This window comes from Rhea americana, unplaced genomic scaffold (genome assembly GCF_003343005.1).
Source record: "Rhea americana isolate MKP2758 unplaced genomic scaffold, rheAme1 scaffold_154, whole genome shotgun sequence".
NCBI lineage: Eukaryota > Metazoa > Chordata > Aves > Rheiformes > Rheidae > Rhea > Rhea americana.
Genome location: NW_028185639.1, coordinates 806,865 through 830,226, shown reverse-complemented (window position 1 = coordinate 830,226; position 23,362 = coordinate 806,865). Strand labels below are relative to the sequence as shown.

Here is a 23,362-nt window from a genome sequence, read left to right as displayed (position 1 = left end):
TTTTCAGCATTACATTTTAATTGAATTTGAAGATGTTGACAATTTTATATCTTCAGCAAAAACATGTATTTTCAAACATAGCATGTTCTTGTGAAATATACAGAGCCAGTAAGAAGCCTTTATTTACTTCTGATTGGTTCCACAGGGCTAAGTCATGTATTGCTCCAATATAATCTATACACGAATAATTTTTCCRAAGTATTTCAGTTCCCATTGATGTCCTTTCTGCATTAATTTTCTCCCTTCAGAATAGGCAAGAGTTCACCATTTTCTTTTAGCTCCTGTAAAGAAATATAGAGATTTTTTTAAAAATATATATTTTATGATTATACTAACAAGATTTCAACAGGGATGGTTTGCAGATAAGAAAATAATTCACTGGCTATTAAAGGGATGAACTAGATGACCCACTAGAGATCCCTCCCAAACAAGATTATTTAATATTCATAACGTTGTATTTAAATTCTATTTTTTGTTCATTTAGTAAAAGAAGAAATGTGGGTGTTTTTTGTTTTTTTTTTTTTTTTGGGGGGGGGGGGGGGAATATGCTCCTCTTACCCCTCTCCCCCAGAAGGACGCCATGTTACTACTTTACAAGGTAAATTATTTCCCCTTGCATATATATATTTCAGATATATTTTGTAGGTACACAAACATTCAAAATGCCTCATGCAAAATGAAAAAGTGACTGCCATTGCTAAAATTTGTTCTTACCGTACATTAAAACAAACAAGACAGCGAGATTCAGAAGTTATAAATAAGAAATATTTCCTTGCATTATCTTGATGGTTTAATTCAAACTATATAGTTTTTAACTTAAAGAGATAGAATTATTTCTCTTGAGATGTAGGAAAATAACACATATTCCACAACATGTTATATTAAAGCCATTTCCTGATATTCTCTATCTSAATTTTATTTCATATTATGCTACATTATGGAACGTATTTTAAAATACTGGCAACATTCATCAACCCATACAAATCAGTCAGTGTGAATTGAACACAGTCTAACAACGCAAATAGAAAAATTGTATTTAAATAGCAGCAAGGAAAGTATTTTGCAGCATCTCTGCAATGCCCAGGACAATACTTAGTGATCACTGAAATAACCCATACACTTGTTAAATAAATAAAATTAAAGTAATCTATATAATTTAAGTAATACCAGTATTTTTAGAACTAAATGAGATTTATTGATTGCATCTTCCCAAGAGTTATAATGTCTGAGGAATTGGCTATAAACCATTCAGACAAGAATAGGCTCAAGAGTATTTGGGGTTTAGAACACTGTGCCTGCTCTGTTACAAAAATCAAAAACCACAGTAACAGATGCAGATCTATTTCTGTTGCTTGAGGGTCTGTTCRAACAACCACAATAAACCTTACTTTTTTCCAGGAATGAGACTGTTTGCTAGGAAAAAATGTCTCACCCACCTTATTTGAGAAAAGCAATGTCAAAAGTAAAACTAAGAAGCAAGAAAAACCTGTAAAAATGCACCCACGGGGTAAAAATGGTCTTTACAGTAAAAGTAACTGACTGCTGTCAAGAAAACRCATTTCACTGCTACATTTTGGCATACAGGAACACTAGAGATTTAAAGCTCCTTTCAACCATATGTTGAGATAATGGAAGTCACAGTAAAAGCAACCAAGTCATTCCAAAATCTCAGGTCACTATACAGAAATTTCCGTATATTATAGTCAGAAAACATTTTTACAGTTYTCAGCAAACGGTCAATTTACAAGTCAAACAAAATTCTCCCAGTCTTACCTTAATAATATCCAATCCTCCGACAAGYTCACCTTTTACATATAACTGAGGATACGTTGGCCAGTTTGAATAGGTTTTTAGTCCTTGCCGCACCTAAGAAAAATAATCTCAAGTGAAAACTTTGGCTTTAGTAAAAGTAACAACAAAATATACCAAGTGGGAAAGACTTAATTACCTCCTCATCCTCCAGTATGTCAAATGTCTCATAATCAACACTAGAAAGAAAATTTTTAAAACGTGATCTATGAACTTTGGCAAYGCAAGACCCACAAAAATTCAAAACATTTATGTTTACAAAGCTAGCTTCCAAATCATCCAGGATATAATTAACACATATCAGGAAACAAAGAAAAAAGTCAGCTACTTAAGCACCAAAAACTAATGCAAAAGATGTCTATAGATTCATGGGAAACTCCTTATAATGCAGATGACATCACACTGTGCTAAAGATGGAGCTATATACCTTCAACTCTTACAAGGCAAAACATATCCAAAATAACTTTGTTCACTAAATAGCTTAAAAAACTCTGCAAGTTTTTACTGAGAGATCAGACAGATGCAGCTATTTCATTTCTTTATATATTACTTGCATAAATACACTAAATGCATCATGCCACTGTAATTCTCAGTTCTGGCTGACTCACATGGAGTTTTGGTAAGTAATTCCTAGTACTCCCAGTACTGGCATTCTTTAATAATTGGAAAGCACGTGGATCCCTGTAAGGGCGCTAGGGCCAATGACAACGATTTGAGTAACTACTACTTAGTTCCAAATTGTACATTGATGTTCACAGCTCTGCTCTATTTGGCTATTGTCTCAAGAGCTCCTTCTAAGGTCTAGTAATCAAGACAACTGGTTAACCTCTAACTAGCTGTACTAGCAGTACAAAAAACATGGGTTTATTCAGAGGAAGACAATGTTAATCTCTCACTACAGAAAGAATTGCTCTGAAAAGAAAAACTGAGTCTACACAAGATGAGAGGCTCCAAGATTAAGTAAAGAGATCAAGAGCGACCTCTAAGATGAGTTACTTATCAGAGAAGGGTGTTTTTTSTTTACAGTCAACAATCACAGCAGAAACGAGAAATTCACTGTTGCAATAACCTCCTAGCATGTGGTGTTAAATCAGATCAAAACAATCACTATGAAGCAGTCACTTTTCACAAATATTTAAGCAGCATAATATCTAACACACCACGTTTCAACACGGTATCCAACAAATGTAGTGGAGATTTACGCTACTGGTTTCTACATAGAGATAGTTTAAAATGCTTGCAAGCAAAGAAAAGGATGCTTTTGTAAAGGCTGGAATGAGTATCTTCYAAATGTTTTCTATTTACAAACTGCAGTTTTTGAAACAGAACTGGCTTCCTAAATTAAATAAAGTTTACATACCCAGTACTATTTATGATTTCTATAATTTGCTTGCTGAAGCCACATTTTGCCACCTAGAATGCAGAAAAACACACGTTAAAACATATTTTTGCTAAAGTTAGTTGTTTAATTCCTCAAAATTCCAGCTCCTCAAATTACACTACAGCTAACATCAACTTTTGCTAACATGAGCATGATGAGCATTACTGCTAATTCCTTTCTTAGTCTTCCTTACACTTCACTCTGAGCTTAAATACTGCTGAATATTTCCTTCTTTATAYACTTTGCAATATCCTTTGCTAAATCACTATTACTTCAGTTGTGGTGAAGTGATACAAGATTTGGCAACACTATCTTGAAAACTAATTAGGCTTCATTATTTCGTGAAYATTCAAAAAGCCACTGCTATAGGTAGGCTGAATACAAATGCCTAATACAATTTTGTAAAAAAGATGTGATTTATTTGGAACACACTCTTCCATCTACTTACCATTTTGGAGAGAATATCCTATGGTGAACTGATAATTATGTGCATGTACAGCAACTTCTACTTCCTATCATTAATTTCAATTACCTACTGTGAACTTTTTCATTTTGGCAGTACAGTGACTTGAATACCTAGAAAATGACGAGCATTGTATATTTAATCCAGGCTACCCTTTCTTCTTGGGGATTTAACTCTGCTGGTAACTTGGGCAAAACCAAAACACATACTAAATAACTTTCCCAAACTCTGCTTTCTTCAGGCAAGGCACTGGCCTTCTAAACAAATGCACTTCTAGTGCCTTTAAAAATAAAGTGCAGCTAGCTAGCTTCCAGTGCTCCAGTGAGGCAGCATAACCCACAAGGTTCCAGGGGTTATAAAATGGCTTAGGAGAACAGCCTATAATATTCTCACAAGTGTCTCTTGTTGTTGTACAGAGAGGGTTCAGGGAATGAATGAGCAAATGAAATGGAAAGAAATCACATGAATGAGCTAAGTTTCCTACTAAAGAAGTATCCCTTCCAGAAAAACATCGTATAAACATCTCTCAAAATCTGATCACTAAATACAATTATTGCTTAGGGTACCTCACTCCATTGAAAAGTTTAAGGTGAGTTGGGTGCTGTTCAGGAAACTTTGACAGAAAGAATTGCACTGCATTCCTGTTCAAAAGGGAAAAATTTATCCCCTGGTATAAGCATGTAACACAAATAAATAGGATGACCTTTTGGTTTACAATCATTTGCCATTATTTTAATCCTAATTGTAAGCAGTCATCTGTCTTAGGCCTCTATCTTTATTTCAGTGTGCAAGATAGGTAACTGATGCATTAAAAGACACCAGGTGTTAACCACTCCATGCATGTGAGARGAGATTATTTATGGCATGTGGCATTATGCGTTACCCTTAAAAACATCTAGCAGTTTTTTAAATGAAATTGTGCAAGCATAATAAAGTCAGAGAAATTAAGAAGTATAGGACACTCAATCCAACTGGGTCAGTAGATGGAAAAAAACATGAACGAACGTGTTGGGTAATAGTCAAAAGTATACATCTCAAGTATGGTAGACTTCAGGAGCAAGTGTTTAGAACAAAATTTAGAAACAGATTTGTTTAGAAGAAAATTTGTTATCTGTAAAGACCATCAATGACCAAAACCAAAGACAAGCACTGCTGCTATCAGTACTTCAGCAAAATATTTCAAATCAGGTGAAATACGGATTATGCTTCTGTGACTTACAGAAACACCAAATAAAACATAAATAACTTCCCAGAACTACTAATTAACAAAGGAAAAGAAGGTAACTAAGTGCTACAGAACAACAGTTCTATTCACTTCCATTCAAACAATTTTAAACCTTACCTGTTTATTTCCTTTCATAAAAAGCATCACAGGAGCTTTGTTTATCAAGGTTTTAAGCCTACAGGAGGTTGGAAAAAGGAAGACACAGAACAGCTCAATTATCCTAAGCTTTTGTTCAACAGGAAAACAAATGCAAAAAGTGGAAAGATAACTTACATATTTACCAAAAGAATTTAAAGCACTACTGTAACCAACTGCATTCATTTATATTGTTCAATTTAATTCACTACAGTTATAAACAACCCTGTTACTTTTAGAACAAAAAAATACTTTTCTAAATTGTCCTGTGAGTATCAAGAAACAATAAATTTAAGAAAAGGCATTCTTTCAGGATATTTTTAATACAATATCTATATTCAGTCATATATCACTACATAACACACATTGTTTTCCACATGCTGAATATAATACTTAACATTTCTTATTCTCCATATGAGACAAAGCATTTTGTAGAGTCATAGCCATAGCTGCTATCCATCAGTCATAGGATCACAAAGGACTAAGCACTACTGAAATTCAGGAACAGATCCACTTTACCTCATCATGCCCTGCCTTTCTGGCCTATCTTTGGTCCACCCATATAACACCTCAGACACCTCTTTTCTTTTCCGCTCCTTACAGGAAAGGTTTGCCTGGGCGACTGATGGAAAGTGTTAGCAAAGCCTCCTGTCCAGCAGTTTCCTGCTAAAGGCAGTTCATCTTTTATAAAGTGTATGGCTGGTGGGCATTTTCCATAAAAGGTCACTTTGCACTGCTCAGACAATGCAAAAGTGATTCTAAACTGGAGAATCGGCTCTTTGCAAAATAAAAGYGATTGCTTTTTGTGGTCTCAGTGAAACTATTTACTAATTATCCTACCAGGTAACAACTGACCCTTCAAGAGTAACAACACGTGAACCTCAAAGATGGAACAATTTAAAAGGTATCACACACCCATTAAAGTCAGTCTGGTTCATTACTGTATAAAGACAGCTTGTTTTAAGTTATTTCTCAGCTGTGCTTCACCAAGGCRAGAAAGACCAGAATCAGTCACCTCTAGAGCTCTGCGAGACTTTTACCCCAACCATCCTCAGACAGCAAGCAGGAAATCTATGCTAACATATTTGCCTTCAAGCCACAGGCCTGCTTCTTGTAAATCAGCCTTCCTTTGCATGTCTCAATGGCACTATTCACACAAAAGCTAAAGAAAAATGCTGCCATATACTCGCAACTTCTCTAACAATTTGTCACATATGCGGAGCTTGTCTGCCTGAGGTACGGCAGAATTTCAAACAGCAGTGTATCTTCAAATGGGAAGCTTAACGGAGGACAAATTGGCTTCTAGATGTTGCATCTGACTCGAGAGGCAACACACTTCCTATTGATACAGCATGCAATCGCACTGTCAAAGTGAAAGAAAACAGGAGCTGAAGGACATGGATAATCAAGAAAAATGGGGGACAAGCCTAGATACTTTGTCTACACCAATGTCATACTTATGAAGGTAAGTGCATGTCATATAAAGCAAACAAAAGCTACTAGTGCGTTTAGAAGAGGGTTTTCTGAGCTACCTTTAAAAGTTCTTAAAAAAAAGAATCAAAAAATCTATATATTCCTGTTAAAATTAAACTTAATAAAGCTTAAAATTAAAGAACTTACAATAAGCAAAGCTTATTAGAACAGTATAGCCTAATACTTTAAATAAAAAGTAATGTTTACTGTATAGAAAACAGAATATATTAAAACTATTTGAAATAAAGAGTGCAGGAGTTCTGCAATTGAAGGAAGTCTTGGTTTACTTCAGATAAAGTTAAAGAAAAGGAATTTATACAGCAGATTGCCATATACAAAATAAACTCTTTAAAATAGAGATATGTCATACTTGTCCTCCAACTTGCATGCCTTCGGACAGACTGTATCCAGTTCTCCCGAAGCCTCAAGTTCCTAGGGAGATTACAGGGAGCAAAAAATCAGATATGAAAAAGAAAAACTGCTTCTGATAACTAGCAAGAAAACTTCTGTTTCTAACCTTGACAATATCCAGTCCACCTATAAGCTCTCCGGCTACATATAACTGTGGATAAGTCGGCCAATTAGAATATGTTTTCAGTCCCTGACGAACTTCTTCATCAGAAAAAATATCAAAACTGCTAAATGAAATATCATGTTTGTTCAGTATCTCCACCATTTGTTTGCTGAAACCTGCAAACATAAAAAGCAGAATTACATTATTTTAAACAAAGTGTTTCCACGTCTGTATCAAACTTTATTCATTAAAAAAAAAAAAACAAATCTTTCAGGCAATAACTTCCCACCAACAGCTCTAGTGTATTATTCTTTGTTGCGTTAATATCCCCAAATATTATAAAGAGGCAAAAAATAAACATAGTTAATTACTGGGCTTATAAATCCTAACTAATCAAACAGTTCGGTAAGTCTAGAGCTTTTCTACACAGAGCACTACAAAATAACCTTCATGTACTTCCCTGTTGATCCAAAATATGGTTAAGACAAGATTTAATGCATTCCTTTATTCTTTCTCTTGCCAGCTCTTCCTCATTCATAAAGAGGAAAAGCTCCTCAGTAACTGTATCTTCAGTAACCTTCTTTCACTTCCTCTACAGTTACTTGCACATCATTTTCTCTAGCTGTCATTTCTTCCTCCAGCTAATAACCTTCTTCCACACCAAACGCGGATGAACTTAACACAAAGCGGGAACTATGATTCAAACCCACTACCATGTCACTGCTTTAAAAAGTTAAAAAAAAAAAAAAAAAGTGTAAAAACCAAGTTTCTAATAACTTTTTTACTACCTCTGCTTCAAGAGCATCTCCTTTCTACTTCACAGCAAAGGACAGAAACCTTTTTCTTTTTTTAATATTTATGTTCATGAGTAAATAATATAATTTTACTACCCTTATGACACTTAGGACACTACTTTCCTTTTGTGACCCATTTTCATTATGTTCTATTCTGACAATAATTTCTAGTCAGGATAGTAAATGAACACTAGAATGTAAACATAAAATAAATGTATAAATTTATTATGCAGCCAACCTTGGAAAAGAGGTTTTCCCTCCTGTAACTAAGAAAAATAGAATATCACATGTAAAAAGCTGTATATATGAAGATTAGGATACTACAAATTTTGCAGTCTAAAAACACATAAATCTTCTTCCACTGAAAAGAAATTCACGTAACACTGTTTTGTGAACAATTTTTCTTCTCTATTTTAAATGCACCATTTTCACAAAGTAAAACCAGAAGAGTAATCTTTTTTAAATGCAATTTATTTCTTATTTTCTTTATAGAAAAAGAGTAATTCTTTACAGAATCTCTTCTAAAAAGAAAACCAAAAGCACATAAGCAGTACCCTTCATGTCTCCATCACTATTCTTTATGGGGTAACCTGAAAACCAGTATTTGACATCCAAAGCCACCTTCCTTCTGCTAGCAGCTTCCAAGGGGAGCAGCATCACCAGCGCTCCCCTCGAGAGCGCAGAGCTCACTAAGATGTTCCAGAGAAGACTGCACAGAGTCACTCCCAAAAGAAAGCAGAGGTGAAGGTCTGCTGTACTGCACAACACGAGGAAGGCAAGGAGTTGATCTTTAGGACTGGTGATCAAATCTTGATTTGCAATTCCTTTGTTCCCCCACAGCTTATCCATCCTGCTACACAAACATCGCTAACCAGGAGAAACTGCTAACCTCATAGCAACAAGCACAGATTCTGAAGTTTTGCTTCATTTCTAACATCCAGTCTTTACCCTGAAATATTTTAACATCTGCCACTGCTACTTTCACGCACATTCCTTCTGAGGGACTACAGGCCTCCAAGGTAACACTACTACATGGCCTGCAAGTGATTCATGCCAATCTGCCCACAAATCAATGTGATAATAATGTACATTTTATATCTTTGCCAACTCGTTCTGTTTTGGATTCATTTAAGCTTGCAATCCTTCCAATTTCCTAAAAGAACTTCAACAAATGCTGTACAGACAAATAAAAACCTCCATACAAATATATATATAAAAAACCAATCCTTAAAGGTTTTAATAAAGAAATGAAAAAAAAATTTGAAATGAGGAAAAAAGAACAGTGCCATACAAGAATAACCTTTGATTTCAGCTTGCAAAACTGCCTATTAGTTCTTCAAATACAGATTTTTACTACAGCTTTCTGCAGTTTTCATGATCTGCAATTTATTGAGATATGAAGTAGTAGTATTTATATGTATAGCATCTAAGTTGCTTTTCTTTCTACAACTGAAGTGTTAAGTTCATGTACAGCCTCAAGTAAAACACAGATTCTGAAATTTTTCATACATCTGGGAGTTCATTAGTAAACAGCTAAAGGCTGATTGCTGATGGTTATTCCATTGCCAATATATTAACTCCTTTCTACTGTAAGAGACTGGGGGGGGGGAGCTTTATTTTAGCTGTAGGCAATTACATGCAAACTAGAAAGATTGATTGGTTGTGTTTCATTCTGAAGGGATACGGTAGCAGTCTGGAAGTGTTATGCTTAGGGATAGCGTGCCAGAACAGCTTTACTCTCATAACAAAAGATTTAGGTTGAATTTCTGAAGAAATACCATACATGCATTACAAAGAATAATTAATCTGTGAATAAAGCGCTTTAAGTGGTTATCTAGACAACCACAAATGCCACTCTGGATTCTACTCTGATAACAATAGACTACATATATTACTGTATCAATGAAGCAAATAAATACGATTTATTTATGTATATATTGAGTCCAAAAGAATCTGCTGAAATAATATAATGTGCATAGCAACCAGATACAATAGCCATCAAACACAGCCACTGAATCAGCTTTTCTGAAGAAGAAGTTATAAACTAAGTTATAAACTATAAAAAGATCTCATAACACACTGCTGGGGAGGGTTCCACACTGCTTGCCAAATGCATTCAAGACACCACTGCAAGTCTTTTATTTGAATCAAAGTAGATACAATTCACCAATACATTCACCTTTAGAGAGGCACGTCTCCTTTTACCTAATTACATTTGTAATACTGCTACTACTGTTATTAAAAAAAAATCCGTATCATCTTTGACAACATGTTAAACGTTAAGCCTTGAAAAGGAGTTTGTCTAGCCTAGAAATTTTAACAGACTCAACTTACAAATGTCTCCCAACTACTGCCAGAAACTATCAGAACAGTCTAAGCAGGCATAACATTTAACAGCAAAATAGAGAGCTGTAAGTTCAGGTGATTTAGTGTGTGGCATTACAATTTTAATACATATGTCTATTTAGGTAAGCACCTCCTGCACATTTTTCATAAGGAAGAAGGGATCAAATATAAAAACTGTAAGCTTGAAGAAATGCCTATTTTATCATAATATTAATATGCATACAAATGAACCTGTTATGCTCTTAATTCACTTTCCATGTTGAGTTTTAATGAAGTATCCTTAGCCTTGAAGCCTTAGGGTTTTGGTATTTTTTTTTAAACAGCCTCAACCCCCTCCTACCAAAAATTAAATGTATTAAAAACTCTGAGGGGTTTTCTTTAGAGAACTTTAAAATCTGCTTAGAGTTCTGCTCAATATACTTTAGCAGATCCACTCTCTACTGGATGCCTACAGAAATCCAAAGGAGAAACGGTATGCCTGCGCCATCAGCTGATCCTTCTGCAGCCAGGTGTCGATCTGAGCGTGGTGAAGAACCTGGGCAGGTCTGAGCACCCTAATCGCTGCCTGCACAACGCTCGCTCTCACAACAGACACCGGAAGAACCGTGCGCTACCTGCGCAGAGCTCAGCGCCGACAACTTCCCACGCACGGGCCAAACCCGCAACACACGCGCGGCGGGCTGCCTGTTAACATAGCAGGTAGAGCTACACCAGCATCCAGCGCTGTTCAGCTTCCCCCCTCGCATCTGAATAACCAGCTGCAGACACCCCAAACATAGGCTTAGGAGTACTAGGAGATGCTGAAGTGCATCAGAGCTGTGCTCTGCTACATACAGTAGCATGTTGTACTATACTATGTATCTGCATGGCTGCACTTCACAAGTCTACTTCAGAGTGAACCAAAATTTCCATTCCTATGACCATACGTAACCTCTGTGCACTTGTAATTACATTTTATATGTAGGAGCATAATTTAACATAGAACTTCATCAGTTCATCATCCAGAATAAAAGAAATTCCATGATCATATTAATATACCAACATCCAAAGGCACTTCAAAAAAAGTTACTCGACAAAATCTTACACCCTAGTGTCAAACTCCTTCAATACTACAGCAGCCAATAAACTATTGAGAGCTTTAAGTTCATGGTTTGAGTTTCTAAATGCAAAGAACAAGAATTTTTCTTGTACTTCAAATAGCAAAAGCTACTTTGATGAGGGGACTGGGGGAAGGATCTAGCAGACAGGAAGTTAGAAGAAACATTTGCAACATAACTTCAGTTCTCCAAGTTATCTCTAAGTTAATTTGCTAGCTCATATTTAGTTATACGCCACTAGGTATGAAGGACAATAATTCAGACTGTGAAATGATAGGAGGGAAAGAAACACCTTAGCCCACTACACTCCATCCCTGCTCCATTTCTCTAGCATACACCTCAACCATTTAAGACTTTAAAAAAAGACTTAGACACAGTAAGCACTGCATGTTAGAATGGAAACTATTATTTAACCTCACACTCAGCTTTCACAACAATCTGTTTTTCAGACAAAAATGAAAAGTGAGGAATAACAGAAATACAAAGTAATTAAACATATAACATCTGTCGGAACAGAAAAATCACCAAAACTGTCCAAGTTCCTCATTACTTCTCAGAAATAAGCAAATGCATATGTGCAAACTGTCAGAATTCCAAGCCAGCATACAACCACACAGTGAACATGAARGAGTTTTGAAATCTGGGGTTATTTCTGAAACTACTTCTACTGAAAAAATACTGAGAGTCAACTAATGCATTGAAATGAAACAGCAGCCTTGATTTTAGGAAGGGAAAAAACAAAGTGTGCAAATATGAGAACAGAATGAGCAGACTCAGGACATTGATGAGGACACTGCACTTCCCCCCTTACTTCTGTAATCTTTTCACAGCAAGAGCTGGAGAAGAAATGGCAGGCAAATATTTTAAGAGAAGCTGAGGGCATGTTTAGGGGCAGAGTCAACAAAGTAGTTGCACACAAGCTATAAACAAGTACTTCATCAACCTGAAGCAAAATCTGGCTGTGCTGCAAGACTCCCTCATTTCGCCAGGGCAGGATTATTTCTCTACAGCCCATGGTTCAGCATTGTGTTTGACATGCATTGACCGCTACTTCTCTTTCAAACTTTGTTTCATGAGTTCATATATAAGCCATCCTAAAAATAGGGCACCATACACTACACTAAACTCCCTCCAGTTAACACTGCTTGTCAGACAGACTTTCTTCCTTTCCTGCCCAAGACAAATTGTATTAGTTCAAAGCTTTTCTTCGTAATTCAGTGCCACTAACACCAACTGGCAGCTTCACTGCTGTCACTGCTCTTGTCAGTTCCCTCATTTGTCAAGAATTGGTACTGATCCAAAGTCACCTGAAGTTAATGTGGAGATTCTTATTTACTCTATGCACCTAGTCCTAAATTTTAATAACTGCAACTATAGATAGGCCTTTCCTACAATACAAAGTCTACACAGCTATAAATGCCAGTCAACAGTGTCTATTTTGTAAATCACGTATTACAAACCCACAATATTCTCACTCCATTAGATCAGTATACTCCTCTATTAGCCTTCCTTTCCCCCATTTTAATAGCACATGGTAATACCACAATCTGCATCTTTCAGGGTTAAAATAGATCATCTAAAATCAGTTTCTTTTAGGTCTTTCTATACTATTTCCTCCATTATTATTACTTACACAGTTCTAACTTTAGTTTCTTTTGGGAACTTGCTGAATACATACCAATACAAAGCAAAAGGCAGCTAACAAAAGCATGTCTAAACTTGGAACTTGTTAACTGAATTTAATATTTAATACTGTTAAAAGCTCCTCCATGGCAAGCATACCACAAGGATATGTAGMAACTAAGTGAGTATCACATCACTAAATCCACACACCACACCAACATTTCAAATAAACTTGCAGACTTCTGTCAGAGACATCAGGCACCATTCTGCCTCTGGGCTGCATGTTTCCAGACAGGGGGTCAAACAGAACAGTGCTGTGAATCCTCATTTCATTCTCAGCAAAATGTTTTAAACACATTTAATTCACATACATCTCTGCTAGATATAAAAACATTTATAACTCTACATAGGAATCTTTCAAGTGAATATATTTTAACGTAATATATGCACAGATAGACCAGGAAAAAAAAAACAAGACTCATACTTGCACAATTTGTGAAAACAACTGAACAACTGAAGTTTTTCCTAACAGTTACCTTTATCAGCAGTAAATCTGTCTGTATTGGTTCTGCAAATATATGCCGTATGCCTATCTCCACTTGGCCTGTAAGAAACTAGCCATTTCTAATTCTTTTCTGATTCTCCTGTTAGAATTTACAATTCTTTCTTCTTTTTGGCACTGAGATGTGGTTAGTATGACTTGCCTCATAGGATACATGTTCACTTAGCAAAGGAATCCTGTCTCAGTGATCTCAGTATGTCGGCTGCTGTGGAGAAAGGAGTTCTGAAAGTTCCAACATTTGATCTCTAGACCAATTTGGGGAGATAAAGGAGGCAAAAGAAATCAAAGCAACATCTTTTCATTGCTTTCTCACACACACACATTTAGAATTCTAGAATCCTATCTTAATCTCCTATCCCCAGAATAAAATCTTTCCAGTCTTCCCCATTCCAGTGAAGCAATGATGAGGAACGGTAGGTTTTCCACATTGCATTTTGCCCCTCGATTTTTTCACGATGGAATAGGGGCATTTGGGAATAGGTGTACATGAAAACAACAACAAAGCAACTAGCAGCTAAATGTAAGGCATTTCTACTTCTGTAAAGCATCAGTAGAAAAAGATTGCTGGGTAACAAGCAGACTAGCAATAGGAGACGTACTTCAAACAAGCTGTTATCCTGAGACATGTCCCCAAAAGGCAGGCTGGGATTATGCTCAAAGCAGGCAGTGCAGAAAGCTTGTGTTGTTAATTGCCAAAATGCTGACCCCAACCCTGCCCTGGAGCAAGAGGGAGCCATAGCCAAGCCCTGCCAAGAGTTCTGTAGAGCCAAGCAGTCTCCAACCCACATCAAAGTAGTATCCTGCAGATCCTACAGATCACCACAACATACTCTACAAGATCAGTTCTGCAAAGTAATTTCCTAAGCCTGCATGGGCAGAAGGATGGCAGCTTCACAGTACTACAATTTTATTTTTAAACACTTGTTTATGTACTTTCCCAATACAGATCAATATTTCAAGTCAGCTGGGAAACAATCACTTTAAACTGTGAGCAAGTTAAGCTGAAGAAARGGCATTTCTTCTGTAGTGGCAACACAAGGCACCAGTCTTCCAATTTTACTAATTAGGGTAGCTTTACTTGTTTTTCCAGATGGCAACAGTAATCCAGGATGTTAGTCAATTCTTTTTATTCCTTGAATTGTTCTCTTCAAACTATTTTACATTTTTAACATGTAATTTGATGAATAAAATGTCATGATTAAACACTGAGACAGCTCAGAAAAAAGCATCCTAGTTCAAGGACAGCATTATACATGCTCTTTGGACAGCTCCTGATCTCTGTGACTGTATTTCCAAAATTTAAATAAGGGAACAGCAACTCTCTAACTACATATAAGCTATATGAAAATATTTTTGTATTGTTTCATTTCTAGGTATGTGAGATACCGTTGCAATGCATGTCCCCAAAACTAAATGAATCTGACAACTAGCCCAAAGCAAGGACTGTCACACTGAACAAGAACTTCAGAAAAGTCTTACCGCAGCGAGGCTCTTTTGGAGACCCTTTCATAAACAACATGCAAGGGGCAGCGTTGATGAGTTTCTTTAGACGTACAGCAAGATCTTCTTTTGCAATGTCATTAGAACTAGCAGAAATGGAACTGCTGGATGCATGGCGCTGGACTTTTTTGGTCAACTCTGGGGCATGAGCACCATCTAATCTGTCAACCTTCTGAGAATTCTAAGGAAGCAAAAATATAGGCTCACGTTAACAAACTAAATTCCATATTTGCACTTTAATTAAAGTAAAATTATCATATAAAATATAAATTTTCAGATGTAGAGCAGATTGGTGCATTGACCATTTAGCCAACCTTTAGTTCCAGCAAAGACTCCAGACTTGCATCATCCTGCGGTTAATGCTAGCAAAATTTGTTTCTAATGAATTAAAATACTTCAAATTTTTAATCACAGGAAAACACAACCCAAACAGACTTGTCATTTCTACCAAGAGATTGTTTACCTGCTTTTTTTGCTGTGTTGTAGAAGCTAGACCAGAAAACATCACTGAAAAAACTTTTGACCCAATACCAGGTAAGACAGCTAACATAAAAACCTTAGAGAAATCCCAGTGCAATTAAGGAAGTTCTGAAATACTAAAATTAGTTACTACTAATTCTGTCTACTTCTTTCAGGATCCACTATCCAGACTTAAGCCAGATACACATATTTTTCTCTACTGTGAAAGTTTGTAACAAGTTTCTACTGTTCCAGTAATAAAAGTACACACTAAGAGCTCACATGGAATCCATTTCTTTTAAATTGTTTTTCTCTTACCTTAAAGAATAAGAATGTTGGAACAGAACTAATTCCATATTTTTCAGACACTTCAGGCACAGCTTCAGCTTCCAGCTTYAAAAAAAAAAGAGGGGAAAAAAACACAGAAAAGATGGTTTTATTTTCATAATCTTCCTTAAAGTTTGACCATGCATGTCAATCATGCCTAGAATGTTCTTCTAGGCATTTTATATATTTAAAAATGATTTTGATGCAGAAGTTTGTGACACATTTGCATTTAAATGAGACTCACTGGGTTGGCGTGTCATCCACCAAGCCTACACAGAGTCAAAACAGGTTCAGAGGTTTTTATTTTGTTGCACATTTCAAAAGATGCCTGGAGGCTGCGAATAAAATTTTTGGTGCACTAGTGACCTAGTAAATTTTCAATCATATGCAGCTACTACTATATTGAAATCCATAAATCATTGACCCCAGTTATGTCATGATTACAGTGCTTATTTTCTGCCCACAGCAATTCTTGCTGTTTGCTCTATTGACTAATTTCAAGGGGCAGTACATCATGACTGACATTTGCAGCCTTCTGCAAATTATGAAGCAAAAAGGAGTGTTTCTTCAATAAACTATTGATGCCTAGTAAATTTTATTTTTAACTCCTGAAAGGCTACTGAGTATTGAGTGGAAAGATTGTTTAGATCATTCGTTCTGAGTTTATTCAGCCTTCAAATGCTTACTTTGGAATTCTACAATGTAATGATTTACCATGAAAACAGAATCTTTTAATTTAATCAAATTTGTGATTTTCTATGCACAGTCTAGCTTATTTTAGCAACAGAGCACAAGGCTGTTTAAGTTGCTAGCTCTGTAACAACAACACTTAGCAGTAAAATAAAGTGGCTATAACAGATATAAATATTTTTCCAGACCCTAAAACACAGAAACCTGTGATCCAGTGTACAGAAGATTTTCAAATTCTTATTCCACAAACCATACAATGACAGTTCATCGACAAGCACCTGCAGAGCTACTTAACAGTTTGCTCCTGTTCTCACCTGTTCAGCCCTACTAACCTATTTCAGAAAATACAATCTGTAATTGTCCTCACTATTAACTGAGATACAGTGAGTCTCTGAATGGTCTAGTATCATAACATTATGTTTTGATTTGCTCCAAGCGTTAAGGCTCTTAATGAGCTCACTAAACACAGAAGCAACCCAGCAATCAACTCAGAACTAGAAGTCCAAGCTTCATCTCCATTCACAGAAATCAATGCTCCGCCAGGATCAACTGTGAAGCTTTCTATTATGTACAATTCCAATTATCTACTAGCTTTCAAGTGGCAAATGAGTAAACGAATTGTACTAAAAAAAATAATTTTCTAGTTGAATTTTCTATCTACCTGGATATTTATGTTCCACTCTGGTAAGGTTCATGCATACAGAACAGATTTCACTTCATATTTCAATAACTTACCGTTACTGGTACATCTTTCCAGAATATTGTTTCTATTTTTTGATAAAATCATTTTCATTTTAAAAGTCAAGGATCTTAGAATTAAGACACCTAACAACTAAATGCAACAACTGAAATGTGAAATTGTATTCAGAAAGACTCCTTAGGATCTATTAACAATTTTTTGAAGTTCATTCCATGCTAACTAGTTCTATTCCAGAATCCACCTGTTTATGCCTTGCGAGGTGCTACACTACTCTTGGTTAGTCATCTGCAACCATCTGATAAGCTACCGGGTTCTCATCAGCAAAAAGTCTGGCTATTATGGAATAGAGACCAAAGTTCCACACGCTGAATATTTTCAAAATTAAAGATAGTCTCAGTGGAGAGCAAAAAAATAATTATCAAGAGTATTTACCCAATTCTCTCAGCAGTTTGTTTTCTCTAAATGAGTATGCCATTATCGAAACTTTGCAATGCTTGACCATTGAATACAGAACCTTGCTATTAAAAAGTAAATAAACTACTGCTGAATAACAAAGAAGTAACTGAGAGGTTTCAAACTTTCTTTGGCCTACTAAAAGTTACAGCAATTCTATCCAAACAAATATCCAATATCTCAAATTTTCAGTGCTGAACATCAGTCTTGGATGTGCTAATTAAAATGGTTTTGTAAATTAATACAACTGAGATAGATCCATCCTTCTGTTTCACCAAGAAAATACCAACTGTGAGAGGAATCATTAAAAACAAATCACAAAACCTAAAGGCTGTAAGAAATCAAATTAAAACACACAGCTGGCTGTTCCATGACTCCCTGCCCTCATAATCACAGAACTGTCTCATTAACAAGGGAAAGTTGTTTTAAAATGAACAGCACATTGATGAAGTGCATTCATTTTTCCTTCTACACTAGTTCTCTTACTAGGATGTGATGATGATCTCACAAAAATATAGCATCTCATTCGTGCTTATACCATTCAGTATTATACCACTTTCAACCTCAAATTACAGCTTTGCACAGACTTTAAATTTAATCTACCTTTAAACTCCATAAAGATTGCCGCTCTTTAGTAACACACAGAAACGAATTCCAAGATCTATCTGACTAACCAGTAACACCATGTGAACAAGCGAAATCTAACAAACTTGAAGAGTGCTTTCATTTTAATCTCAAATCCCTGGATAAAATCAGGCTTTAACAATATGGCTAACTATGGTACTGAAGCCCTCAGTCACTGCAGGAATAAGGAAATGTCAGAGCCTATTTGTTAGATGAAATAGCTAATGAAAGAAATGCCTTCACTGTATGTATCTTAATAAACTGTCTTTTTTTTTTTTTAATAGCAATGTGAAAATGAAGACATTATTTAAGTTTGAGATATCAAGCTTGGAAAGACAAATCTAGAACTTAATCCTACAGATTTTTTTTTGATGCATCTCTTGCATATATTCAACTTGCATCTTCAAACATAAAGCCAAAATGAAACTCCCAACACAGTTTTATTCATATTTTGCAATAATAGCTTTCTGATGTCTGTCTGTCTTTCTTGTGTTTAAAATAGGATTTACTGTCCAGTAACAAAGACTTACCTTCACAAATGTAACCTGYACATGTTCCTTTGCTAGTGCTGCCATAACCTCATTCATTTGAGCACACTGAGGAGCCCATGGCGCCCAAAAATGGACAACTACAAGAGACCTATTACAAAAAAGAAAAAAGTATACAGTGTTTATTTTTTAGAGTATAGTACAGTTTGACATGCCATGAAAAAAAAGTCTTCCTGAGAAGAAAGATAATCAAGTGAAACTAGTACCATCATCTATGGTTCACACAGCAAAATTACTTATGAAAAAAGTAAAAATTGAGGACAATAGTACTTTTTTCAGGAAACGTCTCAAAGCACAAAGAAATATGCCATCCTGCATTCTGGCAGTAAAAGATCACAGTATATGAATGGCAAGTAGAAAAGAACAAGCAGAAATATTAAATATGAAGTCATACACTTCACGGCTGCAGATTTTAAGGCAACCACAGGCCAGGCACACAGATCATTCTCAGGGGTCCTGCATTTCTTCCAGGCAGGTCTTCTAGTTCCAGAAGCTCTGGGTACTCCACAGCCCAGTAGCTTCATGCTAGAGGCTGCACCACTGCTCTTCTCCACTCAATGGCACTCTAACTTCTTTACTACGTACCCAAAAAAAATATGATAGTAATTTTTCAAATCAACTAGGACTTGCTCAAAAACAGAGTATTCTTATACAAAAACAATAGTTTTTGCCTTTAGTACCTTCAATTTCTTATTCCTTTTCCAGCACCAGTAAGATTTCCTTGAATATTTAGTATTAATCAGACATAGTATTTAAATATAGGTCACATGTGTGAACAAAAATCCCAAACTGGGTACYGTGACATATTTCTCATGAACTTGTCACTGTTGTTATCAATGCTGGTTCAGTTGAGACATTTGCATTCTGTTTTCTAGATTTGCTGAAGTTAAAAGTACTAAATAATAGAGGATAAAGAATAAAAGACATATAACATACTGCTTTTAATCTACTTCGAAAGAAGTATAGAGATCAAAGCAACCATTCCCTAGAAGTCATTTAGTGCCTTTTATTAGAGTGTAAATAATAGAAGCTCACTATAAATTTTAATAGTCTCGTGGGCAGCACAATATTCATACTGGAACAGAAGCTGTATTACCTGACCTCTTGCTCTGAATACAACACCAAACTCAGTTCAGACACAGGACGGTAAAATTCACATGCTTTATTTTCCGAAGTAATTCTAGAAAACTTCAGTAGAAGTATAACAGGGCAGCTGTTTTGCCATAACATGATCAGTCAGCACGTGGTTCAGCTTTGAAAGCTGATTAGAACTGGCATAGTTTACAGGCTAGTAAAAACTGAAATTATGGAACTGCAAGACAGTTCCATTTTTCTTCAAGGGCCAGCCTTGCAAATTCAGACCTGAATTTAGGAACAGTAATACATCTTCTCCAGAGTGCTCATCTGTGTAGATTCTTCCAACACTTCTGTACAATCACTCACCAGTAACAACAATCCTGAAGACAAATGATTTCCTTTGAATTGCAACAGAACAACCATATACTTCTTCAGACTAATTTCACTGCACGCAATTGACAGTAACATTTAAACTCTAGTAAAGGCTCATTTAAGTGACTTATTCTTTACTTATAAATGGCATATGTGGACACGAATGCTTGAGAAACATGAGATCATGTCACTTCTCAGAGTAAAAAGTAATTCCAAAACTCTGCATTTCAGCATGTAAACTTTTCTACCAATGCTCTTCTTGCAATCTGTCTACAAAGCAAATGAAAAGGCATATTATAGCACAGGTAGCTCAAGCAGAAACTTTATCTTTCCTTCCAGATGATAGTCTTCCAAACATTGTTACCATTGCCAGCTCAGACTGCCACATTTTTGTTAAGACTTTTGAGATAATGGGGTTAAACACGGCACACCATGCTGGAACCAGTTTTGGGGGGGAGGTTATCTTTTTTAAATACATCTTTTATGAGGTAAAAGACAGACAAGAAAAAAGAAAACTAGAAATGTATGTTATATTGTTTCTACTTCCATCCATAAATAGAACACAAAAAGTTAATCTACAGGCCCAAAAGCTGCAACATAGTGAAGTGATCATAATTAAATAGGTTGGGAGGCCAAGGGGGTCATTTATATATATAAGAACACCCAGTCACAATAGAGAAAGGGTTTTAAAAAAAGAAACAGTAGCAGTTTGGTATTTCAGAACCCAGACCGAGGTCTAACGCAGAGAATAATCAAGAATTTTGCTCAAGGGTTGTTTTTTCTGCACTTGCCCATCACAACCTTCATCTGAAGTTCCAATTTTGAGATCTGCTCCAATATTGTTTTTTATATACGTAATGGTTGCCTACGCTGTTAAGGGTTCAGGAGACCTGTTATAAACAGATCAAGGAGGATCAAAAGCAACTTTACAAATGTAAAGTTTCATGACAGCACAAAACAGACAATTTTATTTTGATCTATTACAGCTTTTATGATTAATTATAGAGAAAAAGTTAATTTAGCTGTAAAGCTGTCACTGCAATCATACAATGCAATGCCTGCTTCACCTTTAAAATAATTTCTTCACCTTTAAAAATAATTTGTGCTTCTGTTAAACTTCAAGTAGGACAGAAGAAAACTTCCTCCGGCTTAGAAATATATATACATATAACTGAACATAGGAAATATATTACTTTTTGCCTGCCACTAAGAAGTGTTTTACAGGTGCTCAGTTTAATTTAGTATGCATGAGAAAATTCAGAAAATGACTTTCTCCATAGGTCAACCCCCTTTTAAGTCAAGATGCAAGTATTTGCTAAATACTTATATGCTACTATTGACACTCAAATAAAGTAACTTTATACACTGATCTTTCTAAAACATAGTCTAGGCAAAACAACAGACTACAGAGTGATAATAAAAGCAGTCCAGTAATTTTGAAGACATTGGCTCTGTTCATCTTATGTGCCTATGAAATCTTGATAGGTTTTGGAAAAATGTGAATATTTTTCCATAACACAAAGCTTACTAATAAAACAGATAAAAGATAGAGTAGCTTTCTGAAACAAGAGCTCTTAAGAAATTAAGTCACAAGATAAAATGGTGATAGCTGTATCCCAGTGGTGGTAAACCTACTGGAAAAGTAGGGAGTTGATTCAAACAGCAAATTTAGCTGTAAAATAGAATTAGGCCTGTCCTTAAAAATTCAACTTATCTTCTGCCTTAAGCTGTTAGTTTCAAAAGAGAAACATTTCTTCAACAAATTTTCTCCTTTCTCACATCATTATTTAAAGCAATATTTAAAATTACTTTTTGACATCATTCGTTTTCAAAACCATTTTGATAATCTAAATATAGAAGGTACCTTAAGCAAACGATGTCTGTTCTTTAAAATTCTAAATTTTAAAATTTATCAAAGAGATGACGAGACCATAAGAAAAACTTTAATCTGGGGATTTGGGGTGTTTCTGAGTGCAGGTTTGTTGGGTTTTTTTGAGCGTCTTAGTAGTAACAAAAAGACAAAGCCCAATGTTTTCGACTGAAACAGAAAAGAATCATCAGTACTATGAATCCATGTTAAGATCATAAGTAGTGAAACCAATCAAATCCATTCAAGAGAAAACTGCACCATGTTTTGCAGGACAGAGGAAAAGAGAGATTTGGTCGGTTTTTTGTTGAAAATAACTTCAAAATACTGTACTTGTTCCCGGAGCCATTCTCACTATGTATTTCCCCACCACCACYGCGGATATCCCCATAGAGCCGAAGCATAATTCCCGTAAGGAAAACTGGAAGCTGTGGAGCGAGCTCAGAGAATCTACGTCCAGAAATACAAGCGTCTTCTTTCTATAATCAAGATTTCACAATGTTTCCAGTATTGTTTGTAGTACAGTGATGCTGGCAGCTCCCCTGTTCTTCTTAAGGGTAATTTCGCCGGTTTTCTCTCTCCTCCGTGGTTTAGAGGTCACTGTCTGATCCAGCGGCCAAACACCGCAGCACCGAGCCGCAACGTGCCTTGCCAGAGCGGTTCAGCCCACGCTCCGCTCGCGGGTTAAACGCCGTGACTCGGCCGCGCTGCACCCGCGCTCGAGCGAAGCACAGGCCCAACTCCGCCCTGCCCCACGCGGGCACCTGCGCTCCTGCCTTCAGTTAAGGTGTTAACTACCGGCAGCGCTGCCTGCTAAAGCTAAGAACATACGTACATTTATTTCACACGCAAACGCACGGGACCAACGCGGAGACTTCGGGAGGGGCAGCGACCGCGGCGGAACCAGCGCTGACGGCTAGGAGATACCGGGGGGGGGCTGGCTGCGCGCCCGCCCCTCACCTCACCTCAGGGCGCCGCGGCCCCTCACCGCCCGCCGCGGCCCCTCACCGCCCCTCGCGGCCCCTGGGGGCGGCTCGAGCCCCCTCCTACCTGTCCCGCTGCTGCAGCAGCTCCTGAAGCTGCTGGGCCGAGCCGGCCGCCACCGGCCCCTCGCGGCCCCTGGGGGCGGCTCGAGCCCCCTCCTACCTGTCCCGCTGCTGCAGCAGCTCCTGAAGCTGCTGGGCCGAGCCGGCCGCCACCACCGCCGCCGCCATGGCCGCCCGCAGCGAGCCGGAGGGGAGAGCGGCATGACGCGCGACGTGTGACGCAAGACGCACCGCTTCGCACCGCGCATGCGCCGCAGCGCTCCCGCCCACTGCGCAG

The 23,362-nt window shown here is 36.9% G+C and overlaps 1 protein-coding gene across 3 annotated transcripts; it reads right to left on the bottom strand.

Annotated features, from left to right (window-relative positions):
* GLRX3 (glutaredoxin 3) lies at positions 1-23,295 on the bottom strand. Of its 3 annotated transcripts, none has more exons than XM_085299774.1 (11): positions 23,186-23,295; positions 18,706-18,814; positions 15,700-15,774; positions 14,902-15,103; positions 7,004-7,176; positions 6,857-6,918; positions 4,996-5,053; positions 3,170-3,222; positions 1,949-1,988; positions 1,774-1,866; positions 1-281 (listed from the first exon to the last, which is right to left on the bottom strand). In XM_085299774.1, exons 1-11 carry the CDS (start codon positions 23,251-23,253, stop codon positions 231-233), a joined length of 984 nt encoding a protein of 327 aa, XP_085155900.1. In that variant the 5' UTR covers positions 23,254-23,295; the 3' UTR covers positions 1-230. The 3 variants fall into 3 exon arrangements, 2 of the variants coding, with proteins under 2 accessions (XP_085155900.1, XP_085155902.1); XM_085299776.1 differs by lacking the exon at positions 23,186-23,295 and adding an exon at positions 23,090-23,146; XR_014895216.1 differs by lacking the exon at positions 1,949-1,988.
* Between the last annotated feature and the right edge of the window lie 67 nt (positions 23,296-23,362).